General features: G+C 29.8%; 1 protein-coding gene across 1 annotated transcript; it reads right to left on the minus strand.

Moving 5' to 3' along the window:
• Positions 1 to 1,038: 1,038 nt before the first annotated feature.
• On the minus strand, positions 1,039 to 6,162 carry LOC131629467 (MLO-like protein 6). Its single transcript, XM_058900254.1, has 13 exons — positions 6,036 to 6,162; positions 5,668 to 5,928; positions 3,387 to 3,503; positions 3,259 to 3,319; positions 3,005 to 3,093; positions 2,843 to 2,917; positions 2,567 to 2,661; positions 2,442 to 2,491; positions 2,313 to 2,353; positions 2,009 to 2,182; positions 1,888 to 1,923; positions 1,681 to 1,809; positions 1,039 to 1,555 (listed from the first exon to the last, which is right to left on the minus strand). The coding sequence occupies exons 1-13, from the start codon at positions 6,156 to 6,158 to the stop codon at positions 1,151 to 1,153; spliced, it is 1,656 nt and encodes a 551-aa protein (XP_058756237.1). The 5' UTR covers positions 6,159 to 6,162; the 3' UTR covers positions 1,039 to 1,150.
• Positions 6,163 to 9,249: the final 3,087 nt, after the last annotated feature.

Consider the following 9,249-nt stretch of genomic DNA (forward strand, 5'->3'; position numbering starts at 1 on the left):
ATATAGGCTTGACTCAAAACTGACATAGAAAACAATAAGATGATAATTAAGATGAGGACTCTTTGGTTCTCTCAATCTTAATGATACAATTCTAACATAACTCTAAATAAAGACAGTAATTATATTATGATGGTTACAACTCTTTTGCACTTCTTTCGTAATGCTTACTCATAGTGGTGGTTACAACACATTAATTTTAACAGGAGCAAAGAGGACCTAGTCCAAACAGCACACTAAGTGGCACCCGGGCTAAAGTTCTCCAGAGCATCTTGCTTTTCAACATTTAACAAGAAGGGTGAAAATTAGTAAAATTACAAAAATCAGAAGACATGATTAAGCTATGGTTAGCAAGGGAATCTACACACTATTCGTTTCTCGACGAATAAATTTGATGCGAACGTTGGACGTGTCTAAAAGATTAGCTTGAATACTACGTATCAAGCTCAACCCTGATTTTCTACTCTCCGAATCACTAGTCCAAGCTCTGAGGCGGCCCTAAAAGATTTGATGTATTTACTTTATTATTTTTATTTTTTCTCTGAGGCGACATTACCAATTAAATTTCAGAGGACTATCTCTGGTTACTGTAATGTTTAATATTGTATAATAATTTCTAAATACTTATTATTTAGTGTTACAACTATAGAGATTGAGTATGTATCAGTAAAAGAAACCATTGAAGAATTAATATAGCTTCAAAGATTGTTAACAAAATTGAGAAAAATATTTTGTACAATGATATTAGTCAGAGTGCGATACATTTGGCAAAGAATTCAACTTTTCATTCAAGAACAAAACATATTAGTCTTTGTTATCACTTTACCAGATCTCTGCTTGAGGATGATGTGTTAACATTAAGAAAGGTTCAAGGAAGTAAGAATCCAATAGACATGTTAAACAAAGGTGGTAACAATTGAATAAAGTTCAGTTTACTTATTAGATGTAGATTAAGTCATTTTCACTTCAGAAAATTCATATTACGAGAATGTTTGTGATATGATGACAAAGAACCTGCCTTGCCTACTTGTATTTGTTATTTTTTACTCCCTACAATGTGGAAATCATAAAGTTGTTGTTTACAAATTACAACTGTTATTAAAATTTACAAGTCCAATCCCTCTGGATTCAAATTTGTGATGAGTGCAATCATCTATTCTTCTTCTGCTTCTTCAGCTATTGAAACAATTTCCCCAATACCTCTGCTACTACTTCCCACATAGATTCCAAACGAGATCTCACCGTCATAGATTCCTCTGGTGATGATCTTACCATTATCTTCCGAAGTAGTTTCACTTGATATCTCTTTCTCAACAGCAACTGCAATTACTTCTTCCTCCTCTCCACTTCCAGAGTTGTTACCTGAATTAGGTGTTACGATGTCTTCATTATTCTGCAACTCCTCTAATGACCCCTTTATTGAACTCTCACTTGTTTTGGAATGTAAAGAAGCCGAGTTGCTGTTTTTCGAAAGCGATCGCTTAGCTTTTTTATGCCAATTTTTTAGACCTTGAGTCACATGCTCAGTGAAAATCTCCTTTCTCATGTTAGACCCCATCTGTCATAATTTCATGAAAAAACAATTAATGATCTACGTAGAACCGACACTTCTAAAAAAGACGTGTCTGTGTCTGTGTCTGTGTTGGACACTGACACGACACTGTCACTTCTTATTACGTTTACCTGAGTGACAAGTGCATAAAGGGGAAGAGTGACATAAGCACAGAGAAGCTGAACAGCTAAACCCAATACAATCCTTATGGCAATGTCCTCTATTTCTCTATTGAAGCAAGACCTTGGACCAAATTCATACTGTTGTTTATTTAGTTAGTATAGAATCATCATAAAAAGTTAATTAACATCAATGTTTAGTAGTAACTAATTACTCACCCAAGTCCATGTGAAAAATGCAAGTTGAAAGGAGTTCTACATATGAATATCATAACTAATTAATTACAATTTAATTATCATAATAAAAATTAGTTTTAAGCTGTGATGTAACTGATTGTACCTGGATAAGGATGATTTGGAGTATATGGAGAAGCCATTCGGGTCGATGAAACCAGAAATATTCATCACTTGGTTTTACAAGTAAGGTTCCTTTGATCACAGAACTTTCTTTGCAACTATCTAGATGCATCTTTGTTATTATCACTTGCAGTTTAGTTCCAGCAAGTAGAGCAATCTTCAATAACAAACAACAAAGAACTATGAAGCACAAACAACGCAGACACGACACTAACAGTGACACGAACAAACATTTTTACACAAGAGAAATAAAAAGGATTAGAAAAGAAAAATGTTACGGAGTTTACCACAAGTGGAATAAATGGAAGCCAGTAGTAATTATAAAACTCTGCAAATAAAATGAAATCACTGTTAAATATACTGATAAAAAAACACATCATACCATTTGTCAAAGAAAAAAGAAACATGTGATATACCATGTGCACTAAGGAATATGAAAAATATGGAGAAAAGCCAGATCCAAAACCTGCAAGATTGTCACAAGCTTGGTTTATCATGATTGTTTGATCTTGTATAATTTAATTTCGTAATCATATATTACCTGATTCCAACAATTTTTTCAAAATCTTCATCATAAGTGCGCGAAAGAAATTTCTTGAAGTTGAAATTGAAATTGCTGCCTTGAGAAATGTTTGCCTGCAGGGAAAAAAAAAGAAGAAGTTCTGTTTGATACCACAATATGTTACATAGATTGTGTCCGTTATATCATCGCAACTGCAATTGTAACTGCAACTATGGAAAAAGTAAATTTGACAATGAAGTTATTGTTTCTGGAAGAGTACCATGCATGGAATCCCATGGAGGAAGTTTCACTTACTGCGATGAACCCATTTCGTAGCGCAAAGTAATCATCTTTTGAGACTGAATTATAGAACTGTCGCATAAAACAGACCTATACATAGAATAGAACAAGGTTGTATATGTTACTCTAATTAGTGCACTTAAAACGTTTCATGTTTATATTGCAAAATTGACTTACTATCCAGAGCAAGGGAGAATAATTATTCCAGAATTTAAGATGACGTTTGCCGCCTAATGTTTGACTTATATACCGGAATCTTCTTGAATCTGTACTCACAAACCTCAATTTAATTAGACGACATATATATAATAAAGATTATATAGAAAAAGACAAACAGACAATAAACTGCACTGCTATTTCTTTTGATGACAATGCATCCATTGAGAGTGACAACAAACAAGAATTAATAAAGCATGAAAAGTTAAGGTTACCATTATCTATCTGATATTCTAGTGTTTGTGTCTCTTCCTCCCATTTTTTCCATCTTCTCATCTGTCATAGTTGGGATTAAGCTCATAACTATTTCAAAAAATATATTTGACTTAATAATTTAATATACCTTTGCCATCCCAAGACACATGGTTAATGTGCAGTAAAGGATATGAAAAACTGCCAAAATTGAGATTAAGACATTTAGCTGTAGGACTCCATCATCTGAAATTAGACTAACCATGCCCTGCATTTATAAAACCAATCATAAATTACTTAACCACACATAAGACTTCTGTTTTTCCATACATATATTTTTATGAACAAGCAAGCACAAAATGGGAAATGAAAAGAAAATGTCTAGGATTTTGTGTTACTTCTTGTTCAACTTCTACAAAATCAATTTAAATCGTTACAATTGTTTTCTCTTAAGTTAAAAGTATGTTTATCCTCCCAAGGCTTTTAAAATTAAATAAATTTTGGGACACCCTTCTATAATGTTTTGAACAAAATGCAATTTAAATTGAGTAGTTCATGCTAGTTCTGAGATTGCAGCTTGTAAAAATGTCTTCAGAAATTTTCAAACTAATTTTTTAAATTGTTATGCTTGGTATTTGGGGAAGCGTGTTCATCAAATGAAGAAGTATATAATAGGAGAAAAAGAGTATGCATTTTCAATGTAAAATATTTTTATATGTATTGAGTCAAGTTATACTTTTCATTTTAAAATAATGATGTGATATAGTTGAATATTATAATTTTATTAGATGAAGGTGTAATACTAGTTTACACGGAGTATTAGAGTGCACTCACTACCTATACATATTTTCCGAAATTTCATCAATAGTTTTTTTCGTTTTTTAAAACAGACTTTTTTAGTTTTTTATTTTATTTTTAAAAATATGTGTAATTATAGTGTTTTTTGAGTAATCTTTTTTATTTTAATTTTAAACAAATTTAATTTTTTTTAAAATATTTAATATATTAAAGTTGTTTTTATAAATAAGATTAGAAGGAGTAATTTCTAATGTGTCAATTTAATTAGAATGTCTTAAATTTTTTTTTTATCAATTTACTATTCTTAAAATAATATTTTATTAAATATTATATTTTAACATCCGCCTAACTCATCTAAAAAAACCAACATTACTATATTGAATGTCATCATTTAAATTTTCATATTGTGTTGTGTTTGAAAAAACCAACATTATTATATAGAAAGTAGTTTTTAATTGTTTGAGCAAATGCTCAAGATTTTATCTTTGCTATCATTATTGATGGTCTAGGTCAACATATCTCCGGTAGAGTATCGTACCATCCTTAAATATCAACTTATAATTTTCTTATTTTCAATTGATAAGGCTTGTCCTGTTTTCTACAAGGCATGCTTTGATAAATTTGGGGAACATATCATTCATTGTGAAGAACTTCAAGAATTCAAATATTGAAGATATGCATTTGTTAGGATGTCATATTTGATATGTTTCAGCGTGTTGAAGTATCAATAAAGAGACACTTGTGAATTTTTTGATTGACCCACAAGAGGGGAGATTGGCACTTAGGCCAATAGATGTTCTGATGTCAAGGGGGTAGGAGTGAAACATCATGTGTAGGTAGACTTGATTGAGATTTCTCCACTAGTGGGATTGATGACCGGAGGTTTTAGAGTGCAACAGACAACTCTCAAAGTCATTTCAATTAAAGTGGGCAAGCATGAAAATGTGTGTTCCGACAATCAACATTCTTTCATATCATTTGTCTTTGACAGTTTTTGATACATTAGCACCAAAATCAATTAATCTTTCATAGAAAGTGCGAAAACTCATGCATAATAATGTTGTCTATCCTAAAATAATAAATGTAGTTTTTAATAGGATTGATTTTTCTATTAAAAAAATAACATATGAACTTGTTGTTTTATTATTATTATTATTATTATTATTATTATTATTATTATTATTATTATTATTATTATTATTATTATTATTATTATTATAAAGAGAGTTGATTTATAATAGATAAACCTTAATATTATTTCAAAATTTATCTTTGACCTAATTTAAATTCAACAAATACAATTTCTAAAATCATAAGTTTTCTTAGTTGGTATTTCATTCAATGAAACCATTATCAAAAAAATATTATTCTCCAACTTGATGTGTAACTAATTAAGGCCAGATGAGGAGTATAATAGTTTTAACATATCACGGACTACTATTGAAATATTGTCCAACTACTAATATTAAAGAAAAAAACAGTTGAAATGTTATGTTTAATTTTTAAACATTTTAACAAAAATAAATATTATAGAAAAATATTAAAAAAATTAAAAAAATGACTAAATCAAGTAAAACTTCAACTTAAAATGATAACCAATATAAAAATTAATGAATTAATTAATCTGACAATACCTTAGCTTCACAATAGTTGACTTGGTTTCCCAACTCATTGGTAGAGGATGGTGTTTGATCTAATTCCGATGATACTGCTAACTTCTCCATAGAATCTTTACATGGTAGAAACGAATTTGCCATATCCTTATTGATGCAGATTTTTGATATTGGCACTTCCGATATTGTCAACAAAAATGACACAAAACCAAATTTCATCATTTCTGTTTTAGTTTTAGCCAAAGCTTTCCCCATAGACTTTCTTTTCTGTTTCTTCAGAACCTAAATCATACATACAAATATATTTGATGTAAATTAAATCCAACACATCTTTTTATTAATGCACTTCATAGTAATAGTAATAGTAATAATAATAATATTATAATTACCTCAGTGAATTTGTGAAGACCTCCTTCAATGATCAAAGATATAACAAGGACAAAGAAACAACAAATTGAGACAGCCCATGTTGGGGTATCTTCAAGAGATCTTTGTTCTGTTTCTGAGGCCATATGAGAGATGTTGTTAATTTCAATGAAATTGCTAATTACTATTTATGTTTCTTCCTTTCTATATATAAAGATTAAAGACCATTTTGCAAACAACGTCAACGTTTGTGTCTGTAGTTGTTTAATCACGAAATAGTATTTTAAGGTATAAAGTAATGATTGTAGAAATGTCAAAACTCCGTACACCGTACAGAATACGAATTTTGGCCTTCTTTATTGATTTAGTCAGAACTGTCCATCTTCAACTTGATGATGCCTTCATTTCAGTAACGTGCGACGCGAATGACGACAAAAAAATATACATGCAAGAAACACACATTTGGGATTTGGTAAAACGAATAATATTGAATTAAATTTGTTGGAAATTAAAATACATCTAATACAACAAGGCCAAGAGATAAGAATTGATTATCTCAGTGTTTTAAAAACCGGACCGGATCGGCCGGTCGAACCGGGAATCGGCTAGGTAACTGGTCTGGTTCAATAGTCGGATCGGATATGTCATCAAACCGGTGGAAACCGGTGAAAACCGGCGGTTTAATTGCTTTTTTTTTTTGTTTTTTTTTTTAACTTTTTTTTTAACATTTCTTTCAAACTTTTTTTTTTAATATATTTAGTAGTGTATTACTTAAATAACATTCTCACATAGTTTTTTTCGTTAGTGACAAATTAAAAACTTTATTGTCTATTTGTTATCTTTGCTAATAAATTTTCTTAAATAGCATAAACATATTTAATTTTATTTGATTTTCTTTTTAGGAGGATCCTATTTTGAATTAAATTTGGTACATATTGGAATTATTTTGTTATAAACTATTCAATTAGATTATGTTGTAATTAGACTTTGTTTGCAATTAGACTTCGTAATTTTTTACTATTTAGTTATGTGTGATACATTTGTTTAAAAGTTGAATTGAAGTTATGAAATTGTGAATTTATGATATGATATTTTTAAAAAATTTAAAAGCTTGTTATATTTTTTAGAGACCGAATCATCCGGTTCGACCGGTTTTATACCTATATAATGACAGGTCTATTCAACCGAGTTATCCGGTTTAATCAGGTTTAGTCGTGCGGTTCGACGTGACCCAATGGTTCGACCGATAAACCAATGACCTAGTACCCTCACCGGTTCGATGACCGGTCCGATTTTTAAAACACTGGATTATCTATTATGCTTTTCATACGTTATAAATAATATCAATAAAAAAACATAAATATCTTATTTGTAAATTAATCAGAATACAAAAATAATTAATAAAATCTCACCTATTTAAAATGGTGGTTTAATTCTTACATTTTTTTAATAAATCTCATTACGGTGTTTACCATAATATTATATTTTTTTAATAAAACTCGTTACAATGTTTATAAAGAATATTACATAAATTGTCCGTGAAGATTATAGGTTGGATTTTCAATTCCTTAATATTATGGAAAACTCTTTCATATACGGATCTTGCATGTATTTGATTATGGTGAAAAAAAGGGTAAGATAATTAAAACAAAAAATCAAATATATTTTCACTACAAATAAAAATTTAATAGACAAACCTTGAATCCAGATGATTTTTTGCTTTTGCAATCCATCGAAGAGAACTTTTTCAAGTTTCCTTAGGTTTCATATAGATTTCCAAAATCGTAAGAGAACTTATATAATAGACGTCCATTAGGTTTCACGCAGATCACTAACAGTGGATTCTTGAGCGTTGATAACCTTTAAATGGACGACAAAGATTTGTTTAAGGCCGTTGATTGAAAATAATGAAAAAACACTTAACTATCATCTCGGTTTTTAAAACAACCGATGGGCTAGAGTAAAATATATTTTTTTACAAAAATAGTTACATTGTTTATCCAGAATATTAACAATACATTGTAAGAAACAAATTTTCGCAGAATATTATATTGTTTACCCAGAATATTAAGATTACTGCATGAGCAGGTCCTATACAATATTTATTGCATACAATGTATTTTTAATTTTCTGGGTAAACACTGCATCCATTTTTGTAAAAAATATATATTTTACTCTAACTCCTCGGTTTTAAAACAAAACCGAGGGGTTAAAGTTTTTTTTAATTGTTACAATGTTTACCTAGAATATCAAAAATACATTGTATGTAACAAATCTTTGCAAAATATCAAGATTTTTTACCCAGAATATAAAAATACAGCATGTTCAGGTCCCATACAAGACGCTAGAGATGTGCACTTGAATGTCAGACCTGTAACCACAAAGATTGATTGTTGATGCTATCATTATCAATGCTTTCACTAGTGTATACAATTTGCATGCTTGGAATGCATCCAACTTCTAATTAGGTGTTAGTTTCAAAAATTGGAAAATATTTTTTCAACACTTGCAATCCATCAATAGAGACTTTTAGGAATAAATTATAGTTGTTCAAAACCTTCAAAAACAACAACAACAACAAAAACATCAACACCGTTGTTTGAGATCAATTGCAAAAACTGAAAAATATTTTGTTCAAGGTAGAAGAACATTTTTTTCTGTTTTGCAATTCATCCTAAAAAAATGATGCAATCGACGGTGGGACGACTACAAATAAGATAGCATTAGAGTAAAATCTATTCAGTGATATAAGTGTTATACAGTAAAATTTAATTATTTTATCCTTCGAGTTACCAAAGAAATCGAAGGGTTAAATCATTTATTTTACCGTTGTTAACAAATAAAAACATAAAGTGCATTAGCTGGGATTCGAAGCATATCTTGAATGATAGGGTGCAGTTACCGTGCATAGATAAAAATCTATGCACCATGCATCGATTATTATGGACCCTTGGATCAAATTCTAGACATCAATTGTTATTACTCAATGCTCAATACTCACCACTCAATACTCAATATTCAATACTGGATTTCCAATGACTTATGTAGGCTTATGCATGGTGCATAAGTAAATCCTTATGCATATTAGCCAAAGCCTTGAATGATATATCACCTCAATTTTTGTAAAAACCGAGACAACAAGTTGTTATTATTATTATTATTATTATTATTATTATTATTATTATTATTATTATTATTATTATATTAAATTATACCCGAAGAGTTACACCACGAGTT

This window comes from Vicia villosa, unplaced genomic scaffold (assembly GCF_029867415.1).
Source record: "Vicia villosa cultivar HV-30 ecotype Madison, WI unplaced genomic scaffold, Vvil1.0 ctg.000567F_1_1, whole genome shotgun sequence".
NCBI lineage: Eukaryota > Viridiplantae > Streptophyta > Magnoliopsida > Fabales > Fabaceae > Vicia > Vicia villosa.

Bases quoted from the DNA above. Each gene is read 5' to 3' on its own strand.
- LOC131629467 (XM_058900254.1), bottom strand. From the start codon at position 6,158: ATGGCCTCAGAAACAGAACAAAGATCTCTTGAAGATACCCCAACATGG. The intron at 2,492-2,566 runs GTAATATATGAT...ACAATCTTGCAG, and splicing joins GAAAAAATTGTTGGAATCAG to GTTTTGGATCTGGCTTTTCT. The intron at 1,924-2,008 runs GTACAATCAGTT...ATTCATATGTAG, and splicing joins TCCAAATCATCCTTATCCAG to AACTCCTTTCAACTTGCATT.